This window comes from Hibiscus syriacus, unplaced genomic scaffold (genome assembly GCF_006381635.1).
Source record: "Hibiscus syriacus cultivar Baekdansim isolate YM2019G1 unplaced genomic scaffold, ASM638163v2 tig00009009_pilon, whole genome shotgun sequence".
NCBI lineage: Eukaryota > Viridiplantae > Streptophyta > Magnoliopsida > Malvales > Malvaceae > Hibiscus > Hibiscus syriacus.
This window is the reverse complement of record NW_024062181.1, coordinates 10,001-34,287: the sequence shown is the minus strand read 5'-3', so window position 1 is coordinate 34,287 and position 24,287 is coordinate 10,001. Positions and strand designations below refer to the sequence as shown.

General features: G+C 36.6%; 3 protein-coding genes and 1 pseudogene across 5 annotated transcripts; 2 read left to right on the top strand and 2 right to left on the bottom strand.

Moving 5' to 3' along the window:
• The first annotated feature begins 687 nt into the window (after positions 1–687).
• Positions 688–3,048, top strand: LOC120202823 (transcription factor DIVARICATA-like). Its single transcript, XM_039203182.1, has 2 exons — positions 688–1,720; positions 2,111–3,048. Exons 1-2 carry the CDS (start codon positions 1,296–1,298, stop codon positions 2,622–2,624), a joined length of 939 nt encoding a protein of 312 aa, XP_039059113.1. The 5' UTR covers positions 688–1,295; the 3' UTR covers positions 2,625–3,048.
• A 1,934-nt stretch (positions 3,049–4,982) lies between these two features.
• Positions 4,983–11,998, bottom strand: LOC120202699 (annotated as a pseudogene).
• A 1,258-nt stretch (positions 11,999–13,256) lies between these two features.
• Positions 13,257–14,625, bottom strand: LOC120202822 (lactosylceramide 4-alpha-galactosyltransferase-like). Its single transcript, XM_039203181.1, has one exon. It carries the CDS (start codon positions 14,570–14,572, stop codon positions 13,295–13,297), a length of 1,278 nt encoding a protein of 425 aa, XP_039059112.1. The 5' UTR covers positions 14,573–14,625; the 3' UTR covers positions 13,257–13,294.
• Positions 14,626–17,422: 2,797 nt separating this feature from the next.
• Positions 17,423–20,622, top strand: LOC120202698 (peptidyl-prolyl cis-trans isomerase CYP21-1-like). Of its 3 annotated transcripts, none has more exons than XM_039203091.1 (7): positions 17,423–17,523; positions 17,598–17,723; positions 19,228–19,309; positions 19,404–19,451; positions 19,753–19,935; positions 20,070–20,145; positions 20,396–20,622. In XM_039203091.1, exons 2-7 carry the CDS (start codon positions 17,625–17,627, stop codon positions 20,454–20,456), a joined length of 549 nt encoding a protein of 182 aa, XP_039059022.1. In that variant the 5' UTR covers positions 17,423–17,523; positions 17,598–17,624; the 3' UTR covers positions 20,457–20,622. The 3 variants fall into 3 exon arrangements, with proteins under 3 accessions (XP_039059022.1, XP_039059021.1, XP_039059023.1); XM_039203090.1 differs by having other exon boundaries at positions 17,595–17,723; XM_039203092.1 differs by lacking the exon at positions 19,404–19,451 and having other exon boundaries at positions 17,426–17,723.
• The last annotated feature ends 3,665 nt before the right edge of the window (positions 20,623–24,287 follow it).

Here is a 24,287-nt window from a genome sequence, read left to right as displayed (position 1 = left end):
GTTACTTCTAGTTGGACACTTCTTATTGTTTATTCAACATCATAAGGCCACTCTCTTTCCTCGACTACGCTGCTTGGTGCTTGGCCACATTGGTGTAAACCTCAACCACATTCCATCACCATTAATGTCGATGGAGCTTGCCTGCTCTCTCTCGGTAATCCAGCAATTGGCATCGTTGCTCAAGACCATCAGGGTATCTTACCATCTTTGGAAGGCTCGTCATCTTTTTTCTCTTTACCGTCATATTGGGGTTTATCACGTACGCTATTCTACTAACAAGACTGTCCATGACTTGGCAAACTACGCTTTGACTCTTGAAACACCAATTTATTATGTTAATTAATCTTCGTCTTATATTTCGGATATCATTCATGGTTAATGCAGTCGAATTACGTTTTCTCTATAAAAAAAAATAATCAAAGGTTTTGCAACAAAAACTAGAGAAAATCCCTATTAAAATTGGATGAGAAGAGACAAAAATGTTACGTGCGACATCTAAATGTCAACACTCGGCACCATTGCGAGAATTGGCATCTTCTTCACACCAAATGGCAACCCAACCCAACCCAACCCAACCCAACATCCACTCCCGCTAACCAACTTTGTCATCTTCATTTTCTCTTTCTCACTTCTCATTGGCCACTTGTTATTTTCCCAAATAAAATGAACAACTTTGTTCTGGCCGCGCCCACAATGTCCATCTCACCACTCACAACACTGCAGCTCAGTCCCTCCCTTTTTCTCAATGCCTTCACTCTGCTGATTCTCTGTTACATATATACAAAGAAGTTCGCACCGTTCTACTATTTATTTCACGCAGTTTCTCTTCGCTTTTGCTTTTTTTTGGGGGATATGTAAAAGCAAAAGATTGCCTCAAAACAAAACACTTCTCTAGTAGAAGCTCTCTGTTTCTATTCTCCCTTCATTGATTTAAAGTATTTTCCAGTTTTAATCTTTCATTCTATGGTTTGGGTTTCTGTAGTTTAATCTGTATATCGATTTTCTTGTTTTATTTTTATTGCTATTGTGTATGATTTTGGATCTAATATGGGCGCCTAGGGCTTTTCATCTGTAAACCAAGATCTGCCTTGTTTTAGCTACTGTTTCTTGAATTTTCCCGGGGTTTTGGGAAGGCGCTTTTTTTTTTTTTTGCATTCCCCGGTTAAATCGTAATTGAAGATAAATGCTTTCTTGATTTGATACTTCTTCTTTGGTTCTCTTTGAGCATTTCAACCAAAGTCCAGTTTTTTTTTTTTTCCTTTGGTGCGGAAATTTGGCGGTTAAGAAAAGAAAAGATGATGATGAACCGGGGACTTGAAGTTCTCTCTCCAGCCTCTTACTCACAGGCTTCAAATTGGTTGTTTGAAGATAGCGAAGGTACAAAATGGAGTCCTGAAGAGAACAAGTGTTTCGAAAATGCTCTGGCTTTATATGATAAAGACACTCCTGACCGATGGTTTAAGGTGGCAGCTATGGTTCCTGGAAAAACAGTTGGAGATGTCATCCAACAGTACAGAGAATTGGTGGAGGATGTAAGTGATATAGAGGCCGGGTTGATCCCAATTCCTGGCTATACCACTGATTCTCTTACATTGGATTGGGTTAATGATAGTGAGGGCTTTGATGACTATTACACTCCTGGTGGAAAAAGAGGGCCAGCCACTCGACCTTCTGAGCATGAAAGGAAGAAAGGGGTGCCATGGACTGAAGAAGAACACAGGTAATTTGCTTGGCCTTTTTATCATCTTTCACATTTTTATATTCATTTATTGTAATATTTCTAGAGTTAAACCTGTATTATGCTTTCCTGTTGAAGATTGATCATCCGGATGTTGAAGACCATTGTCCATTTAGTTAACTGGGGGATTTAAAGAAGTTTGTTTTAATTTTTTTAGAGATAAATATTTTGAAGAAAATGGGAGGAATGAGCTGCCATGATTGATCCATTCCCTGCATTTGTTATGAATATTGACAACGTGGTTGGTAGATATTAATAGACATGTTTGGTTTGTGGATGCCTCTTTTCTTGCCTGTGCAATTTCTCTACTTTGAATTGTTTAGCATCCTCTAGCAGCTCAGCTCATGATGTTTATATGATGATTAATGACAGACAATTTCTAATGGGTCTTAAAAAGTATGGTAAAGGGGATTGGAGAAATATTTCACGCAATTTCGTGATGACCAGAACACCAACTCAGGTGGCAAGCCATGCTCAAAAATACTTCATCAGACAGCTGACAGGTGGGAAGGATAAGAAGAGGACCAGTATCCATGATATCACCACAGTTAACATCCCTGATACACCCTCTTCTTCACTAGATAATGGCAAGCCTTTGTCTTCAAACAATTCTTCTGCAGTCATACAGTCACAGCAGCAATCAAAAGAGCCCGGGGTAACAACTAAAGGGCCCTTTGATTTTGAGTGGAAGCAACATAATGAAGGAGCTGCAGCTATGATTTTCTACCAGACGAGTAGTGGCAATGCCTTACCGTCTCCTTTGTGTGGGATTTCTTCACATGTAACCAAGCTAGAGGAACAATATTTGCTAAAAGGAACTCTTCCGAGATCTCAGTTTGGATCTTATAATACCTCTTTCCAGATGCAGTCAATGCAACATCAGTAAATACAACGGAGAAGCAGGAAGAGTTCTCTGAAGGTATTATTATAAATTAATGATATGAAGATCCGGCCAAACAGTGGTTCAGCTAGCATTTTTCATGCCATATGTGTATATCTTGAAGATGCAAATTAGTCCATAGTTATCACTCTAAAGAGTGGTCCGGTAGCTGGTAGGTGGTTTTTGTGATTTGTCATTCAAATGCTGGACCACTTAACCAAAAAACTTTTGGGGCTTTTACTAACTCTAGTCGTGTTGGCTGCCTGCATTATCTGCCTGTTGTCACTAGTTATTTTTAGACTGGTTTCAAGTGTGCTATAGATGCTGTCACGAGGGCCAGTGTCTCTGCAAAATGACAGACTGTACAACAAAGGCCTAAAATTTAATAATGGACTCCAATAATTCATGTTTCCTTGCTTCAACTGTGAATCTGTGATGTTTTTTCTCATTCACATCATATCATGGACAAAGTGAAAAATCAAAGGATATTTTAGCCATAAGTCTTTATCTTCTTGTGCATGCTTTTTAAGGATATGGTTAAATGGCTCTGCTTAATGCTGATGTCCTTTTCGCAAATTCAGGTTTACGTTAATGACAAACTCCTTATTGCCTAGAGAAAGAAGGGAAGTAAATGGTAGTTTAATTAGGTTACTGATCATGATAGGATTTTGACTGAAAGCCACTTATTCAAGCGTAGCATTCTCAGTTTTGTTCATTTTCCTTCATGTGATGAGACTGAGACGTCTTATTCTTTAATTTGTTCCATAGATTCCGTCATTCAAAACTGAATATTTTGCCAAAAACTCGAGATTCTTCAAAACCCTTTTTAACTTTTTACGGTTTTAGCTCGATCCTGCAGATGGAGGAAATCTAAATCTCTTTGCTGTTGTCCATTTAAACTCTGTCTGGGACATCTTTCTTCTTCTTTGAGGGATTGGAATTTTAATAGATAAGGGAGAGCATATGCGACCAACTTCTTACTTGTTTGTATGGACCTCAAAAGATTCTCTCAAAAATGGATTTAGTGTCCGGTAAAAGCAGTTGAAATTTGTGAGAATTCTCTCCCTGGTTAGGGCAGTGCATGAGTAATCCTGATGTGACCTGCAACCAATGTTATACGCTTACTGTTGCGATAAAATAATCACAAAGAGACTGGAATTCTAAGAAATTTAGAAATTTGCCTTTTTCTTGGTGAAAATGACAAAGAACTTGTGATAATGCTCCAAGTCGGGTAGAGATATGAACAGCAAAGCGGGAGTTTCATTCATTGAAATCCGCTTTCATGCAAAAATAATTGTTTCGTTACAGCTCGGGTAAAAACAAAATCGATTGGAGTTTTCATTTATACCATTAGTAATAATGTATGCAAGATGCTGTTGGCATGATGTGGCTCCATTCTTTTGTTGTTTGGTTGCTGTCATTGAATTGTTGTTGTTGCTCCAGCAAACGTTCAAGAAAAGCTCGGTGCCCACCATCCTGGTTGCATAATGTACGTACAATTTTCAGGTCCCACCTACTACTGCTATACACACAATTTAAGACAATATATATAGTACCCCACACCTCCCCCTCCCCCCATTAATGACAACTGTCCACTTCCTTTTTCTGCATGTTGCATATGAAACTGAAAACCACTTTGGTTCATTGTTCCTTATTCTGATTCTTGATTTCCTCCATGAGGATTCTACCAGAAGCTGCAATTCTTAATGATCGTCATTTGCATTTTCGCTCTCAACATTAAGCATTGATATGCTATGCTATGTAATTGACCACAATATCCCTTGTTATATCCAGATGCAACAAAAAACATACATCCGTAACCACAATTTAAATCATTCCTCCGAATGCTTTTAATTGAACGCCCGTCAAATATTATTGGAATTCGGAAGTTTGTAAGAATAAAATGAAAACACGCTGTTAGGTATCTCCTCTCCCTCTCTCTTTTGGCTCATCATTGTAGGACCAAAGGTAGCATAGAGGAATCCTATGGCTGCCATTGATACCAATGATACATCAGAAAAGAAGACAGAAAGTGGAACCTTTTTGAAGAAACAATCCACCCCAACCAATATGGAAACAAGAAAAAGAGAGGAGTTTATTGGGAATTTTTATGTCCAAGAAGGTGATACAGGTTTCACGCCTATACTCGGGAAACATATCTTAGATGAAGGAACATAGCAGGTTGCATCAGCTTTGACAATTTGGTCGTTGAGAAAATTCAATATATCACTTGATGGAAGCATGGCTTGTAGATGTAGGAAATATTACTCTACGCATAGGGTGATTGAGGAAATGAAATCGTTATCTCGCAACAAACTAACTACGGTCATACATAGGAGTCAAATATTCCAATCAATAGTTTACTTAGGATAGAATGTGGCCATTCTTTCCTTTATTAATAGTGGATCAATACATTCAGAACGAGAAGACCGGTGACAGATAAAAGGAACCACCACTACATAGGCACCATCCTAATTCCTAGCCTTGACCCTTTATTTACTATCTACATCCAGAAAAAAATATATATGTATCACAGGAGAAGAAAGGGGAAAACATCATCATAGACTAGTAGTTCACTTATCAAGCACTGTTTCCATGACCAATCACTTATTTGGACTTGAAAGGAATGGCCCTGATTATTGTTTTGTGGTATACAGCTGCCAAATAAAAGGTCCTACCCAGAATATCCATTGCAACCAAAGAGGATTTTGCATTAGAGAACCTTTACAATCAACCTTTTTTTTCATAGCTAAAATATAATGATCTGGTTGTTAAACTGGTAAAACTACAAGAAAAGATGGCAACTTGGGAAGACTTGCATGGTCATCTCATGCTTGTGTCACGACGGAAGGAGAGTTAGGGTTTGAAGGTCTTAATTTGGGGAAAATCGAATAAGGAAATTGGGGAATCAGCAGTAGAAAGGGGGAGAGGAGAGAAAGGAATTAGGGATTGAAGGGGGATTAGGGATTGAAGGGTTATCTGAAGAGGGAAAGGCTGAAATAATACAGGAGATGTGTCACACGGGATTGGGTATGGGTCAATAGAGTAACTGGGCTTTAATACTTAGACCCAATTAATATATCAATAGGCTTATGAGTTAAAGGGTTGATATGTATGAATCTAAATCAGAAGTGAGAAGGGTGGATGGGTGAGTCATCATTTTAGACGATTATTTTGTTAGATTGCCGAATTGCCAGCTGGAGGTACTGTAGATATATAATTGTACCCAGAATCTTTGAGGATTATCTTATGAAATGAAAATGCATGTTTTTGTAACCTATTCTCTCTATTTTCTTAAATCCCTAAAAAATTCTTCTATCATTCTATCCTAAATCATAACAAATTGGTAATCAGAGCTGAGTTCGGTGATTCAAACCATTTTTCACGCTGAGAAAGACAAGAAAGATGCAAAAGACTGGAACTATTGAGGTATCAGAACAAGCAGTAGAAGTGAAGGATACAGACCTTGGAGGAAGAAATGACCGAGAACAGGGGTTATTTGCAGAGAATCATACAGTTGGTCAATCAAGCAGCTGAGGAAAAAGACTCACCTCAGTCAGCAAGGAGTCATCTACCAGCAGCTGAAAAGCAAAACAGAGGTGAAGGTAAACAACCATGTCTAGTTACGGTTCTTAGTGAGCATGAGAAGTATACTTTTAGACCTAACGAACCGGGGATATTAGCTGATAAACCTGCGGGGTCTACTGGTCATCTACATTTTAATCAGAAATTGCAAGAAGAAAATATGATGGGCAGTTCTAGTGAGGTTAAAGTAGACAATAAGGGTTTATTTGGGAGTTCAGGGATTATGTTACCTCGACCTAAATTAGAACTACAGATGTTTGATGGTAGTAATCCCAGAGGATGGGTGAGAAAATGCCAAAAATACTTTAACCTTTTGGGAGTCTCCAAGGAACAAAAATTAGATGTGGCTGCAATGTATTTGATGGGAAAGGCTGAGACATGGTTTGATGGCTATATTATGAAGAAGCATAGAGTGACTTGGCATGAATTTGAGGATGATTTGTGTCATAGATTTTGTGATAGAAACTATTCAGATATCATTGAAGAATTTAATAAGTTAATGCAGAAGGGTAGTGTAGAAGAATATCAAGAAAAGTTTGAAGAGTTAAGACCCTATTTACTACAACATCATATGCATTAAGGGGAAGATTATTTTGTTTCCAGTTTCATTAGTGGTCTGAAGGAGGAATTGAAACATAAGGTGAAAGTGTTGGAGCCCAGAAATATCTCTGAGGCTTACAGGCAGGCCAAACTTTATGAGTTGGCTAATGAGATGGAAGGAAAGAAGTATAAATATTCTCAAAAACAATTTCCTTATACTTCTTCAAGTGGTCAACAGAACAGTGGGACTAAAAGTTTACAGCCTAAGACAACTCTTCTAAATTCATATACAAGGCAGAGTTTACTGGAATATAGAAGAGCAAATAATCTGTGTTTTAAATGTGGGGAAAAATTTGCTCCTGGACATCAGTGCAAAGTTAGACAGTTGAACAGTATGGAAGAGGAAGAAGATTCTGCTGATCAAGAATTAATAGAAGGAGAAAATGGAGAAGGGAATGATATAGCTAAAGAAGCATTGGAAATTTCTATCAATGCTATTACAGGTAATGTGGGACACACTACCTTGAGAATTCAGGGTTTTATCAGAGAAAAACCACTTAATGTGCTAATTGATAGTGGAAGCACACATAGTTTTGTGACTCCTAGGTGGGCCAAAGAAGGAGTGGAACTTGTTCAGACTCAACCATTAGTTATTACAGTACCTAATGGGGAGAAACTATTTAGTACTGCCAAAAGCAATCAAGTGAGTTGGAAGATGCAAGGCTATGAATTTTAGTATGATTTCAGAGTTTTATCTTTAGGGGGCAGTGATATGGTACTGGGAGTGGACTAGATGGAAGAGTTTAGCCCTATAATGATGGATTTCAAGGCCAAGACAATTAGTTTTGAAAAGGATGGAAATACTGTTATGATTAGAGGAACTCAGAAATTGTTAACCATCAAACCCATCTCAGGTGAAAAATTACAGAAGTTAGTGGATAAGGATACTGAAGTAAATGGAGAAATCTATTTGTTGAATGCTGAAGTAGAGGAAAGTAAAATTCCTCTACCCTTACAAGATTTATTAGAAGAGTTCCAGGAAGTGTTTGAGGAACCTAAGGGGATGCCTCCTAGCAGAAGACATGATCATGCCATTGTTCTGAAACAGAGGACACAACCAGTCAATCTAAGACCCTATAGATTTGCTCATCATCACAAGACTGAAGTTGAAAAACATATTACTCAAATGTTAGTCTCATCTATCATACAAGTAAGTAAGAGTCCTTTTGCTTCTCCTTGTTTACTTATTAGAAAAAAGATGGAACTTGGAGGTTTTGTGTGGACTATAGGCAGCTTAACTTTTATACAATTAAGAATAAATTTCCTATTCCTATAGTAGAAGACTTATTAGATGAATTACATGGGGCTAAATTTTTTTTCAAAGATTGATTTGAGATATGGTTATTGGCAAATTCGGATTAAAGAGGAGGATGTTCATAAAACTGCTTTTAGAACTCATCAAGGGCACTATGAATTTAAAGTTATGCCTTTTGGCCTGACTAATGCCCCAGCTACTTTTCAAGCTTTGATGAATGACTTGTTTGGAGCATATTTGAGGAGGTTTGTTCTTGTGTTTTTTGATGATATTCTGATTTACAGTTCCAATATGATAGAGCATAAAAATCATTTAAGAGTGGTGTTGGAAATTCTGCTGAAGAATAGTTTGTATGCCAAAAAGAGTAAATGCTTTTTTGGCCAACAGCAAGTAGAGTATTTGGGACATTTAATTTCAGCTAAGGGAGTAGCAACTGACCCTGAAAAAATAAAGGCTATACAACAGTGGCCTTTACCTAAAAATCTAAAAGCTTTGAGAGGATTTTTGGGTTTGACAGGGTATTATAGAAAATTTATCAAAGGGTATGGAGAATTGAGTAAACCCCTGACTAATATGTTGAAGAATAAAGGATTTCATTGGTCTCCAGAGGCTAAATTAGCTTTTGAGAATCTAAAAAGGGTTATGTGTGAAGCTCCAGTTTTTTCTTTACCAAATTTTGAGAAGAAATGTTTTTTGGAAACTGATGCTAGTTCCAGAGGTATTGGGGCTATTTTATCTCAAGCAGGAAGGCCTATAGCTTATTTAAGTAAGGCTTTGGGACCAAAGCATACATACCTTTCTATCTATGAAAATGAATACTTGGCCATCCTAATTGCAGTACCCATTGTAGGCATTATTTGGAAAGTGGCTCATTTGTTATTAAAACAGATCATGAGCCTCTAAAACACTTATTAGAACAAAAGCTGACTACTACCATCCAAAAGAAAGGTCTGACTAAGTTACTTGGATTGGATTATACAATTCAATACAAGAAAGGCAAAACAAATAAGGTGGCAGATACACTTTCTAGACAGCTACTGGATTCTGGTGAATTTTTGCAAATGGGGGTTACTGTTGTAATTCTTACTTGGAGACAGGATATTGAACAGAGTTATGAAGGGGATCTACTAGCTCAAGAGAAGATTCCTATTTTACTTATTCAGCCTGACAAGATTGAGAATTGGAAGAGAATTAAAGGAGTCATATACTTCAAAGACAGAATTTATGTGGGCAGCACAGGAGATCTCAGACAGAAAATTATGGTGGCTTCACATGATTCACCACAAGGGGGTCATTCAGGTATTCAAGCTACTTATAAGAGGATTAAAGCTTATTTTTATTGGCCAAAGATGAAGCTTATGATTAAGGAATATCTACAACAATGTGAGGTTTGTCAAAGAACTAAAATTGAACACATTTCCAAGCCAAGTTTACTACAACCTATTTCAATTCCAAACAATGCATGAGAAGTTATAACAATGGACTTTATTGAAGGATTGCCACCTTCAACAAAGCACAATTGTATTTTGGTAGTGATTGACAAATTTACTAAGTATGCTCATTTTATGCCACTGTCACATCCTTACACAGTGGTACAAGTTGCTATGCTATATTTGGATCAAGTTTATAAGCTTCATGGTCCTCCTAAGATAGCTATTTCTGATCGGGACAAGTCTTTTACTAGTCTATTCTGGCAAGAGCTACTTAAACAATTGGGGACAACTACACTTTTCAGTACTGCTTATCATCCAGAGACAGATGGGCAAACTGAGAGACTCAACCAGTGTTTAGAACAGTAACTCATATGTATGTGTTTTTTAAAACCTACATCTTGGTCAAAGTGGTTAGCCCAAGCAGAATGGTGGTATAACACTAATTACCACTCTACTATACAAATGACCCCATTTGAAGCCTTATATGGTTATAAGGCACCTATTCTGAGTTGGTCAGGGGACTCTAGAGTGGATGCAGTACAAACTATGATGCAAGATAGAGAGCAATTTAATGCTTTACTACGTGAACAACTACTTAAAGCCAGTAAGATTGTAGATAGACATCGTACAGAAAGAGATTTTCAGGTTAGAGAGGAAGTTTACCTGAAACTTCAGCCTTATAGACAGACATCACTCGCTTTAAGGAAAAACCTAAAGCTTGCTGCTCGATATTACGGTCCCTACAAAATACAGAAAAAAAATTGGCCAGGTTGTGTATCAACTGGAATTGCCACAGGATTTTAAATTACATCCAGTGTTTCATGTTAACTTATTGAAGAAGAGAATCAGAGAACAGGGACTTATCTCGCTGAATCCTCCTGAGACGTCTTCAGATGGCCAGTTGAAAATTTACCCAGCAACCGTGTTGAACAGATGCGTGGTGAAACGACAAAAGCAGAATATTCCTCAACTGTTGATTCAGTGGACGAACATGGGACCAAATGATGCAATGTGGGAAGATGCTTCGGTGTTGCAGAACCAGTTTCCCGATTTCGATCCTTGGGGACAAGGATTGCCTGATGGAGGGGGTATTGTCACGATGGAAGGAGAGTTAGGGTTTGAAGGTCTTAATTTGGGGAAAAATTGAAGAAGGAAATTGGGGAATCAGCAGTAGAAAGGGGGAGAGGAGAGAAAGGAGTTAGGGATCGAAGGGGGATTACGTATTGAAGGGTTATCTGAAGAGGGAAAGGCTGAAATAATACAGGAGATGGGTCACATGGGATTGGGTATGGGTCAATAGAGTAACTGGGCTTTAATACTTAGACCCAATTAATATATCAATAGGCTTATGAGTTAAAGGGTTGGTATGTATGAATCTAAATCAGAAGTGAGAAGGTTGGATGAGTGAGTCATCATTTTAGACAGTTATTTTGTTAGATTGCCGAATTGCCAGTTGGAGGTACTGTAGATATATAATTGTACCCAGAATCTTTGAGGATTAACTTATGAAATGAAAATGCACGTTTTCTGTAACATATTCTCTCTATTTTCTTAAATCCCTAAAAAATTCTTCTATCATTCTATCCTAAATCATAACAGTCCTTGTTGTATATAAGAGCTGTGACAAGTCTTCTAGCAGGATTAATGCTTGTTTCTGTAATGGGATTCGTTGCCAAGTGTACCAGGAACACTGCAAATCCGATAGGCAACGGTGCCATTATCTAATATTCATCCAAATATTAGAAACAAGAATTATGAAATGGCAAAGGAAAGCTAAGAAACTATAATCGTGCTTACAGGAACGTGGGAATCTCGTGCATTACGCTTAGCATCAGTGGCAGAGAAGACGGTATAAACAAGAACAAAGGTACCGACAATCTCAGCCCTAAGTCCTCTAGTGGTGCTATAGCTAGAGCTAACGGTGTTGCACCACCCCCAACCTTTCATATTGGGTCTTTTGGAAGCTCTTGACGACAGCAGCTCCACTTACCACTCCAAGACATTGCATTATCATGTAAAAGTCTGCTCTAGTCAGCGACAACTTCTTGGCTAACAGCAAGCTGAAAGTCACTGCTGGGTTGATGTGGCCCCCTGCATGCATCATCATCCCCAAATATAAAAAAATGTTATTTCCTAGATTAATGTAACTCCATTTAGTAATGTGTATTATTGTACCTGAAATGCCAGCAGTGCAGCAGACAAGAGCAAAGATCATGCCACCAAAAGCCCAAGCAATGCCCTGTATGCCTACAGTCGAACACTTGCTTGAAGATTTGACAACACCCATTGCAGTTAATAGTGTGATGTATAGACTATAGAAACAAGAAAGTGGCCATGAATTCTGCTATGCAGGCCCTGTGAAAGGACCATGAGGATAACTCGCCAGGCTAAAAAAGTGAAGCTGCCATGTAATCCTTATCATCTTGGCTTTGAGCAGCAGTTCCTATAGGCTGCCTCTGCCTATTCTTATTTGCTCCCAACCTCACATCTTCGTTTTGTCCTTCCATTTTTCTTGTGATGAAGAAAAGAACTCTAGAATCATTGGCATATATAGCTTTGGAAGTAGGAGAGGATGGAGTATTTGTACATTTGTAGGCTGTGGCTTGACTTGGAGACAAGATTGACTTTGACACACCGTAAGCTGTCTTTTGTGTTCTGGCATTGGTTGAAAAGGAAAATTAACTGATTGCTGTGGTGATATGACACGTGACCGATCACTCCCTCATCCACGCACCTTAAAAATATGGCTTCTTTTCTGGATATCGCATATTGATTTTGGAAGTAAGAATTATAGATGTAACTATTCGAATTCAAGATCTCTAGAGAGAACTTCACTCTCTTTAACCACTAAGGTTGCTTAACAAATTTAATAAAAATATTAATTATTGAATCATTAAAATAGATTTAAGGAGTTAATCCGATATGGTACAAAGCAATTTTTGAGTTAACCCGAGGGCATTATTAAAATGGAATTACGGATAGAGCATGAAACACCCTTAGCTGGTCTAGAATATTGTGGAATGGAATTTCTCATCAATCATCAATGTGGATTGTAGAACATTTATTCAGATGCTGATTTAACAAGGAAATAATGTTATCACATTAATATCGTCATATTTTTCGCATTAAAATTTTCAGAATTTCCTTTCGTGAAATTACACACATCTATTCTGATAATCAGGATGGATGCTCAATTGTCCACACATAAAAAGTAATTCAGAATGGAGACTTTTAATTAATCAAGAAGCATAAATTAATCTTAATCGTAAGAATATCGCATTTATTTCGGTTGATGCAAATATCGTTAAATAAATTTTGTTCATCGGCTGCTTTTCCCATGTTGCACCGCCTTCTACCTGTACCTGATATCTTGGTACAAGGGCATCTCAATGTGTATGCTTAACGGGTTATTCAAACAGTACTTTCTACCCACGTATGGTCTACATAGTTTGTCGAGAACACATTCGACGGTGATAATGGAATCCAGCCAATTTGGTTTTCGGAGCTACTATTATAGCTTTCTGAATTTTGATTGCTAGCTAGGGTGGTTGTTAAATTAAGCAAATATCATCTGCATTTTAGAGGCAAGACAATACCAGAAGAGAATGAATTTCATGTTTTACAACGTTTTTGAAGGAATCGTATTCGGTTTTACAATATATGAGGGGGGCACACCTTTCTGAAGAAAAGAATAAACTTGAATGAATCATAACTTATTTAAGCAACATGGTGTAAAAAATTGAGGGATTTTGCTTTTTGTTGATTCGGTGAGGAAAATGGCTTCAGATAGAGAAGGTTGAGCTTCAAGGTTTGTAAATGTTGTCGCAAATGTTACAGTGCTCTGCAATCAATCTAGCCATCACACTTCCCTCCTCTATCTTCAATTCTCTGCTTCTCTTGTTCCACAAGTGAACTACATAGCTCTCACTGCTTATATCAGCAAGCGTGTCATCTGTCCATTTTGAGTTTGCCTCCGTTTCTGGCTTCTTAAACAGCTTGGCTATCTTAATCCAATCCACCGGATAAAAGGCCTTTGGTGGGAAAACTGTAATGTTACTGTATTCAGGGTTGTCTCTTATTCTCTCCATCACCCTAGAAACCAAATATGGTCCGTTGTGTCCCCACCTGTTTCCGTTAAAAGTGGTGGCATATTCCTTCAAGAATTCCAGTAAAACAGGATGGTGGATGTCAAAGATCATTACTGCTCCATTTAATCTGGCCCATTTTTTGGTTACTTGGTTGATACTTTGTGCGCCGATGGCATTCCTCAACCCTGATAAATCTTTCAGGAATATGAAATCTGTGTCCAAGTAAACTCCCCCATACTTGTACAAAACTGCAAGCCTGATGAGATCAGATAGATGGTTGAATAAAGGAACTGAACCAGGGTCCATGTTCCCACTCTTCAACTCATCAAGCCACGCTTCAGCTGGGGTATTCTTGACTAGAAAGGGCACGTCGGGTGTGACTGCGAGCACGTTAAATCCCCGATCAAGAAGTTGTTTCAGGACCCTGTACCCTTTTGGGGTGTCCAAGGAGCTCGACAAAATCAGCAAGCATCCGTCTGGCGAGGTGCTGAACAGACTATCCACGGCCAAGAACTCTCTCGGTCCGAAGGACTGCGCTGTCGAAAGCCACACCATGAAGAACTGAGCTGAACAATTGTTGTTGTACAATTCCAAAACTCGACCATGGAATTTCTCACTCAACTCATTTGATTTGAGAATTTCGAGTTCGGGTAGTTTTCTCCTGAACCATTCCATCCTTTCATCTACAGATGCCTTGAAGGGAGGAATTAGGGGATCTTCATTCTCAGTTTCTTCTTCAATCTTTCTTTCCGGGGTGGTAGCTACAGACCCTGGCAGGGTGTTTAAACTGGCATCAACATGTCCTCCTCCTTCGACAAGTTGAGCCGTCATGGTCTGAGGTGATGGAAGAGCCTCACCAGCCTTAATGGGAAGATTAGACATTAGACTGTCTGCATAAACAAAAAGGAGTATAGCAGCAATGCAAGTGGTAGATAGCAAGGGCGATTTCGTCATTCGTATAATCAATCGATAAGTTGATGACTTCTTCGACATTTTTCTGAATGTCCCCAGCAATGAACCAACAGAGATTTTCTTTTGAGGAGACATGCTCAGACCGCCCAGCTGCCTCATACGCATGATGATATATATAAACAAATGGCTTTATCAGTTAGTTGCTGATTTCCCCTCTTCAAATCGCTCAGGGCCGGTTTTAAACAACATAAACGTGGTTGTTTTAATTACATGTCATAGTAATGTGCTATGACAACATCAAAAGTGTAATTGAAATAAACAAATATTGAGATTTTTTTGTTATTATATATTTTTCCAAACGTTCGCTTGTTTTTGAATTATCTCCTTGACATTGTCATGCGACATCAATAAAAATGATAGTTAGTTAATTATAATTGATAATAAAAAATATTTTAAAAAATAAATTCTTATAATTTAACTTGCAAAAATTAAACTTAAAGGACACATTTGAAAAGGTGACAAACGTTAGGCTTTTTTTTACCATTATGTCTTTTATTTTTATTTACATACACATCTATGAACATTATAATACTTTATTAAAAAAAATTGAATCTTGATGATTAGATAAGAGAAATTTTCCTTGATACTAATCGTATCATTAATCAAGAACAGAAGAATTCTATTTGATCAAAAATATGCCTACGTCGTAACTTGGACGTCAACTTTGGTGTTGAAATCATGCAAAATTTTGTATCGAGGACATCACTATTTGTCTGCATTACTAATTAAATATGGTTGCTCTCAGTCATTATTTGCACTTTAATTGCATAAAAATTGATCAACTTAAATACATCATTAAATTATGAATAGATTTCTATGCATATGCCTGCATGTCAAATTTCTTCTTCTTCGCCTCTTCCTCCTGCAATAAACAATGGATCTATAACTTCATATATTCTTTCAGGAAATACCCTCTTAAGGAAATTGTGGAGATCCAGTGCATCTATATACATTTCATCAGTAGGCATCTTCCTTGTAAATATCTCTATCACGAGGATCACATAGTTGTATGTGTCAAGATATATATACCTATGGTTAGGGTTGTAAAATCAGGTAATCGTTTAGGTTTCAATCGGATACTGTCAGGTCAGGTCAAATCGAATGCAGGTTGAATCAGATCAATTTAATGGTTCGACTCGGATCAAATTGAGTCCATATCAAATCAGTTTGGGTCATTTTCAGGTTGATTTGACATCAAATTCAGTTTGGGTTCATGTTGGGTTAATTTTAGTTCGGATCGATGTCAGTTCATGTCAAAACGGTTTAGGTCCGAAGCAGTTAAATATCAAGTTAATTTATATTTGGATGTACTTTAATCAGATCTCGTTCAGATCAGGTCACATCATTTACAGATAAAATTCAGGCCGGATCTTATCAAATACAGATTGACTTCAGGTCGAGTCATTTTTTGGTTAATTATTTTTCGCCCTTCATGAATGTCGAAATGTAATTTGTAATTGTATATGATTTGGAGTAAATTACAAAAACTAAAAATAATTATGGGTTAATTTTGATATAAATATAATTTTAAGGACTAATTGAACAAACATGAAATTACAAATTGAAATTTAAATAAATTAAACAACATCAATGGATCTAATTGAAACAATTGTAAAATGTAAAGATGGAATTAATATCAAATTGGACTAAATTGCATTAATTTTAAAAGTTGGTGAACAAAAGTTCATAGAGTTCAGAGATTATAATATAATTTCTATGGTTTGAAATGAAGTTTATTGTAATACCCAAAATTTCATCTAGTGACCAAAATGAAAATTTTGAAAGTTTAGTGATCAAAATATAAACTTGAAAAAGTTTAGTGGCCAAAGACAAAACTTGGGAAAAGTATGACACTTTGATACCTAAACTTTTCCCAAGTTTATACTTTGTCTATTAAACTTTCAAAATTTTCATTTTGACACTAGATGAAATTTTGGTGCATTACAATAAATTTCATTTCAAACCCTATAAATTATATCATAATCTCTAAACTCTATAAACTTTTGTTCACTAACTTTTAAAATTAATGCAATTTAATCCAATTTGATATTAATTCCATCTTTACATTTTACAATTGTTTCAATTTGATCCACACATGTTGTTTAATTTATTTAACTTTTATTTTGTAATTTCATGTTTAGAGTTTAGGGTTTAGGGTTTGAGGTCTAAGATTTAGGTTTAAGATTTGAGGTTTAAGGTTTTAGTTTTGAAGTTTAGGGTCTAAGGTTCAAGGTTCAAGCTTAAAGGTTAAGGGTTCAAGTTTTAGGGTTTAAGGTTCAAAGATTAAGGCTTAGGGTTTATGGTTTGATATTTAAGGTTTAGTATTTAGTGTTTAGGGTTTAAGCTTTGGATTTATTATTTAGGGTTTGGTGTTTATGCTTCATGGTTTAGGTGTTCAAGATTCATGGTTTAAGGTTTAAGGTTTTGATGCAAGGCTTATAATGTATGGTTTAAGGCTTAAGGTTTAGGGTTTAAAGTTCATGGTTTAGGATTTAAAGTTTAAGGTTTAAGGTTTATGATTTAGGAGTTAAGGTTCATGATTTAGGGTTAATGATTTTTAGCTTAAGATTTAGGGTTAATGATTTATAGCTTAAGATTTAGGGTTTAAAGACTAAGGTTATTTGGTTATAACATATTTCATTATTTAAGGTTTACAGATGCAAATCTAGGAAGCTTTTGAAATTTTATTAAATTCACGTTTATTCGATGAAAAAATATTTTATATAAAGAACATATTTTATAAAAATTTAATATTTTTATAACAACTTCAATAATCATTTTGCTTCTTGTTGTCCATTTTACACGTGCTCCACGTGCTTTCTTTTATATTTATACTTTACACCGTCTAAAATCTCTTCAGCAGTCTGACAATCAAAAGCTTTAATTTATATATAAAAAAAAAACTCGAGGCCCAACTCATTCAGTCTTCATTGGCGGCCGAGTTCGTGAGTGATGGTGTTGGAGAAAAAAATGTAAGACCTCTTTCTACCAGTCTTTGTAATGCTCATGGAAAATCAAGTAAAGATTTCTTGTTAATAATTAGTAGAGGCAAGAAGTTAACGTTCGGGAAAAAATGCGTCGGGAGATCTTGATTTTGTTACAGCCTCGGTGCATCCCTCTCTTGACTGCCGTCTCGATTTTCTTCATTTTCGCTTTCTCGGGAGCTAAACGGGTGCGTTTCTTTAACTCTTTTCTCTTCATTCTAAATGCCATCTGTAGGATATGTGGAAATATGTAGCCTTTGGATCTGAATTTGGATTTTTTTACTTGTTTCTTGCGTTTTGATCTGCAGAACATATTTGGTTTTCTATTTTGCTTTTTTGAATTTGGTGGTGTCGTTACGTTTTGATTCTTTTGATCTGTATGCAATTTCTTGATTTGGGTATGCTTTATTTCAAATTCAATTACCCCCCCCCCTTTTGGACGTGGTTTATCTCATATTGAATAGTTATATGTTGCTTCGAATTTTTGACAAAATATTTAGTCTTGGATAAACATCCTATCAAAAAAAATTTAGTCTTGGATAAACTGAACATATTTGTGTTAGACACGTGTCTATATCTGATACTATTACTAACATCTAATTGACCAAGTCGGAGCAACGTAGGCCTAGTTTAAAGCTCATTTCTTTTGAAGTATACTATTAAAATGTGAGCATTTTCTTGTTTCCAAATTTAGAAAGTACGTGCTTAAGGGTGAGGATTTAAGGACTGCTGCCTGTAAGCCTCACTTCAGTTGGATTATGAAGAAAATGTTGAAGTTGAGGGGTGAAGCTGAGATTTTGTTTGCTGGTAGCTTGAATTGGCAGTTGGTTAATAGTAGGTGGATTTGGGATAAGGTGAGGAGTAGGAGGGAGAAGGTGAGATGGCATAGGCTAATCTGGTTTTCTTTTCATGTTCCTAAGCTTTCTATTGCTTGGATGGTGATCTTAGATAGGCTGCCGACTAAGGGTCAGCTGGGGAGGTTTGGTATTCCTAATGATGGGTTGTGTGGCCTATGTGGCATTAAGAAGGAAATGAGGGATCATCTTTTCTCTACTTGTCCTTATTCAGGGGGGTTTGGGAAGGGATCTTGCTGAGATGTGGTCTGCAGGACAGAACTGTTGATGCAGGCTGGGAGGGTGACCTTTTATGGGTTGAATCGAATCTGGTAAGTCTCTCATTGTCCTTATTCCTAAGATTGCATGGACTGGTTTTTTGTATGGCATTTGGGAAGAAGGAAATTGCAGGTTGTTTAGGGGGGCTTCTCTCTCGGTTGATGCGATTGTGAATGGGGTAAAGGGGATTGTTCGTTTTAAATTGTACAGAGCTTGTATAAATAAGAATGATATGGTAAATAGGAGGTTATGCATTGATTGGGGGATTCTTAATTGTATGTTTCCCTGTCTTGGTTGTTTGTTGTAGCAGTTGCTAATCTCTTGGATAAATGAATTACTTGACTTATCCAAAAAAAAAGTTTAGAAAGTATGCTGTTACAATCTGAGCATTTGTTTGTTTCCAAATTTGAGCTTTGCAAGTGAAAGGCTTTTGTTGCTTTTCTGAATGTGTTATTTTAAAACAGGCTTGAGGCTGCAATTTCCTTTGATGTTTATGTAATATTTGCTTCGCTCTTCCAATCTCAGTAGATTACTCATACAATAATTTGTATTAATTGATTCATATTAAATTGTCGGTTAGGAAGAAGAGAAGGTTGTAGAAGAGGAGCATGAAATCACCCACAGAGTATACTTGGATGTCGATATTGATGGCCAGCATGTAGGTACTACTCCTTTACTTTCCTACTTAAGAAGCGATGAGAAGAAATCTTACTTTGTCTCTTTTCAGTTTATATTTATGTACTTTGTATTCTATAGGTAGGATCGTTATTGGATTGTACAGTGAAGTTGTACCCAAAACTGTTGGTATGTTTCAATCTTCTGGCCACTAGTTTTAGTTGCCTAAAAAACGTAATTTCTTGAAACCATTGGTATATTAGCAGTGTACACGCTACTATCAGCGTGGCCATATGTCGTTGTCATTTTGTGTTATTAGCTTACCTTTAAGCTAATTCGGGTGTATTAATTTTTCCCTCTCCAATTGTTTCCATTTTCTTAAATGTACCATAACATGTTTCATCCATTGTTGAATTTGGATTTTATATTTATGCTTACAGTTTAAATTTTACATGGTAAATATACTTAAATTCTTGCTTGAAAACTGCAGTAGAGAAAGGCAAGGGTGCTAAGGGGAAAGCACTTAATTATAAGGGAACACCATTCCATCGAATAATATCTGGATTCGTGATTCAAGGCGGTGATATAATTCATGGTGATGGAAGGGGAAGTGAGCCTATATATGGTGGCACCTTTCGTGACGAGAGCTTTAAGATAAAGCATTCACATGCAGGTACTCTTATGTGTATTAGTTTAACTGTCGATGGCACCTAAAAGCTTCGATGTTGTCTTGATTTTCAAGGTTCTTTCTTCAATGGTAAAATTTTCTTCAAATATTCAGTTGCTCATCTCTTGATCTTTTTGCAGGTGTTGTTTTCATGGCTAATACAGGACCTGATTCCAATGGCTCTCAATTTTTTATCACCACTGTCAAAGCCAGTTGGTAAGCTATATCTTTTTTTGTGTAGAATCCTAATGCGAAGGCTTATAATCATTGAACAAAGCTTCGTATCAGTACACTAATTTAAATGTGTTCATTAGCTATTCCCATTATCTGGACAATTAATGGGAATGCATTGACCACGAAAGATTGGTAAAAGTGTTATTGTTAACCCCAGTAATAGTGGGAGATAGAGCACCCCAAATTCCTTCACTCTTTTGGCTAATTTCTCATCGTGGTATGATCTTTTCAGGTTGGATGGGAGCACGTTGTTTTCGGTAAGGTTATTCAGGGCATGGACATTGTGTCTATGATTGAAGGGGGAGCCGGGACATACGGTGGAAAACCTAGAAAGTTGTAATCTCCGACTCAGGAGAGATACCTAAGAACAAATGGGATGAGACATGAAGCTCCAGTTTCTTTTTTGTGTTTTGACTTTGCTGATTTCTTTCTAATGTAATCGATTCATATTTTGCTCCATTGTACCATTCCCTTCATGAACTATTAAATCAAAACAAATTAGATCCAGTACCAATTGCTCACCCTTTTCTTCAGTTATTGTTTGGGCAACTAGTATTATTAACACCAACAATTTCAAGCAATTTCAGGAAATGGGTGTTTTTTTTATATAAATATTTGTTTGATGCATTGAAGCATTAATATATTTAGGTCGGATATATACCCGTAGGTGGTATTTGACACTATCTTCGGAATTAGAATGACACGATCAAAGTAAAAATAAACAATCATCTTTGTTATCCATCCATTCTGTAGAGTTTTGTTTAGTTGATGCAAATTATTGTTTTTGCTCTTTGGTTCCCCAATGCAACTCAATCTGAATCCGTCCATTTTTGGAGTCTATGAGATGGTATCTCTCGTTTATTCTTTTGTTGGTAATAACATCTGAAAGATTGATATCCACAAAACCTAGTGATTCCTGTTCCATGGGAAACATCTATGGTTGATCGTAAGTAATTGTAGCAAACTGAAAAAAAATCATAGCTGGAATGCATAACATAATGTGTCCTATATTATTAGTACATGTTAAAAAATGAGATTGTTTTACATATATATTTAGAGAACTGTATTCCAATAATTATTGACTGTGAGTGCTTAGTAAAAATGAAAAGTTGAGTAATATAAATCGCGTAGGCACCTGCAAATATGGGTCCCATTGGAACCAAAGTCACTTAAAATAAACATGGCTGGAAAACAAGACATGCAATGAGAGCAATGATACAAAACAGTACCTTTGAGACCCGTAGGCCCATCCTTGATGAATTGCTGCAAACTTCGAATTGAATTTTATCATTAAGGGTCTCATACACCTACGGGTATGTTTCTTATACACATTAAGGGTCATGTTGATACTTACGATAAATGGAGATTGTTGTCTGTATTATACCAAATGTCATCATAATTGTCATCATGTGCGAGAGTGAATGGTCATTCCATATATATTGAGGGTATGAACAATAACTACAAAATTTACTTTAAAGTAAAAGACAAATTTACAATATGACAAACAGGGTGCAATCATAAAGTGTCGATCCCATAAACATCGAAACCCAAAAGTATAATGTAATATGTAATTTTTCAATCTAATCGGTACAAGTATACCGGTTTTATGAGAGAATAAGTCTAAATAATGTATCGACACTTTTGTAGTTTGTGTCGATATTTTTGGTCCAGAATGAATGGCAAACAGGGTGCAACCATAAAGTGTCGATCCATATATAAAGAGTGTCCATCCCATAAACATCGAAACCCAAAAGTATAATGTAATAGGTAATTTTTCAATCTAATCGGTACAAGTATACCGGTTTTATGAGAGAATAGGTCTAAATAATGTATCGACACTTTTGTAGTTTGTGTCGATATTTTTGGTCCAGAATGAATGGCAAACAGGGTGCAACAATAAAGTGTCGATCCATATATAAAAAGTGTCGATCCGATAAACATCGAAACCCATAAGTATAATGTAATAGGTAATTTTTCAATCTAACCGGTATAAGTATACCGGTTTTATGAGAGAATAGGTCTAAATAATGTATCGACACTTTTGTAGTTTGTGTCGATATTTTTGGTCCAGAATGAATGGCAAACAGGGTGCAACAATAAAGTGTCGATCCATATATAATAAGTGTCGATCCGATAAACATCGAAACCCATAAGTATAATGTAATAGGTAATTTTTCAATCTAACCGGTACAAGTATACCGGTTTTATGAGAGAATAGGTCTAAATAATGTTTCGACACTTTTTTAGTTTGTGTCGATATTTTTGGTCCAGAATGAATGGCAAATAGGGTGCAACAATAAAGTGTCGATCCATATATAAAAAGTGTCGATCCCATAAACATCGAAACCCATAAGTATAATGTAATAGGTAATTTTTCAATCTAACCGATACAAGTATACCGGTTTTATGAGAGAATAGGTCTAAATAATGTGTCGACACTTTTGTAGTTTGTGTCGATATTTTTGGTCCAGATTGAATGGAAAACAGGGTGCAACCATAAAGTGTCGATCCATATATAAAAAGTGTCGATCCCATAAACATCTAAACCCATAAGTATAATGTATTAGGTAATTTTTCAATCTAACCGGTACAAGTATACCGGTTTTATGAGAGAATAGGTCTAAATAATGTATCGACACTGTTTAATGTTTTGTCGATACTAATTTAAATATCAAGTGTTTTTCCACCGTTCATTATATATAGTACTCTAAAATCGAAAAACCCTAAACATAAAGGCAAGTAGGCAGAAGATAACTCTTCCACTCCGAAGAATACTAGCGTTATCATAACAGTGACGATCAGATATTCAGGTAAATTTATCGATATTTTATAGGTTTGATTGATTTCTATATTGGAGTTTTTTTCCTGAATGTGTTTGTGTTCCATTGTAATAGCATCCAACCAAAATGGCTCCAAAACGTCAGCGTCAGAAGCGCGGTCTTTCTCAAAGCTCTTCTCAACCCAGTTCTTCTCAACCACAACCTCCTTCTGAAACAAACGATTCTTCTGAGGAAATCAGGTCCTTCAAAACTCTGAACTTTAGATCCGATATGGAGAAACAAATATGGCAAACGATTTTTAAAGTAAGGAAGATTCGTCCCGAACGTGTCATTGACCTGAGTTTCTTGTTTGATGATAAATATGCATTTAGTTTTAAATCTACATTTACATCTTGGGGTTGGCTTGAATTCCTTGGTGTAGAACCAAGATATTATCCCAACCTAGTTAGAGTCTTCTACAACAATGCTTCCTTACAGCACGAGCCTAATAAGACTAATATAATAGGAATTAATACACATGTCATGGGGAAGGATATATATATATCTCCGGAAACTATTGCGGAGGGTTTAGGTGTAGCGAGTAAAGGGGATTCAGATGAAAATGGTGTTGATTGGTCTACAATTAAATGGGTTGCTAGAAATAGGCCAATTCACCTCGATGTAGAGTCGAGAGTATTTCACAAAATGCTCACATGGTATATCCGACCTAGTGGGGGAAAACATTCAACGCTTCGAGAAATCGATTATTGATGGATAGCAAAGTATAAATCCAAATCCAAAACGGCTCCAAACATTGCAAAACTCATATTTAATACAATTGTATATATGGTCACAAAGGGAGCAACAATTTCAACTACACTACCATATGGATGTGTCATCACCCATCTGTTGAAGAAGAAAGAAGTTGATTTTTCGCATGACGCCCCTGTTCGATTAACCCGCAAGATTGACATGGTATTTATTAAAAAAGCGGGATATGATTTTGTTGAAAAACTCGGTTGGAAGCGTGTCAAGGAGGTCAGATTAGATCAAGAGAGGGAGGAAATGGACCCCGTTATCCATGAAGAAGAGCAACCAAGTGGGACGCAATGATAGAAGAAGCTCCAGTTGCTGAGGATGTCACAATTAATACCGTGATGGAATACATGGTCAATTTTCGGGAGTATATTGATTCCCTTGTGAGTGGAATGCGATCCGATATTTCATCATTGCAACATGAAGTCTCCATGTTGCGTGACGAATTACGTCAACGACATCAAACGAGTTAGGTAATTCATTATTTATGTTTCTAAACATTTACACGTTCTGAACTGTATTTTATTTTCTTTTAACAGATGCGGACAA

What these genes read in the sequence shown, in the direction of transcription:
- LOC120202823 (XM_039203182.1), top strand. Translation starts at nt 1,296, where the DNA reads ATGATGATGAACCGGGGACTTGAAGTTCTCTCTCCAGCCTCTTACTCA. An exon ending in TGGACTGAAGAAGAACACAG is followed by an intron (nt 1,721 to 2,110) that starts GTAATTTGCTTG and finishes GATTAATGACAG; the next exon opens with ACAATTTCTAATGGGTCTTA.
- LOC120202822 (XM_039203181.1), bottom strand. Translation starts at nt 14,572, where the DNA reads ATGTCGAAGAAGTCATCAACTTATCGATTGATTATACGAATGACGAAA.
- LOC120202698 (XM_039203091.1), top strand. Translation starts at nt 17,625, where the DNA reads ATGCGTCGGGAGATCTTGATTTTGTTACAGCCTCGGTGCATCCCTCTC. An exon ending in CTTTCTCGGGAGCTAAACGG is followed by an intron (nt 17,724 to 19,227) that starts GTGCGTTTCTTT and finishes ATTGTCGGTTAG; the next exon opens with GAAGAAGAGAAGGTTGTAGA. An exon ending in ACCACTGTCAAAGCCAGTTG is followed by an intron (nt 20,146 to 20,395) that starts GTAAGCTATATC and finishes TGATCTTTTCAG; the next exon opens with GTTGGATGGGAGCACGTTGT.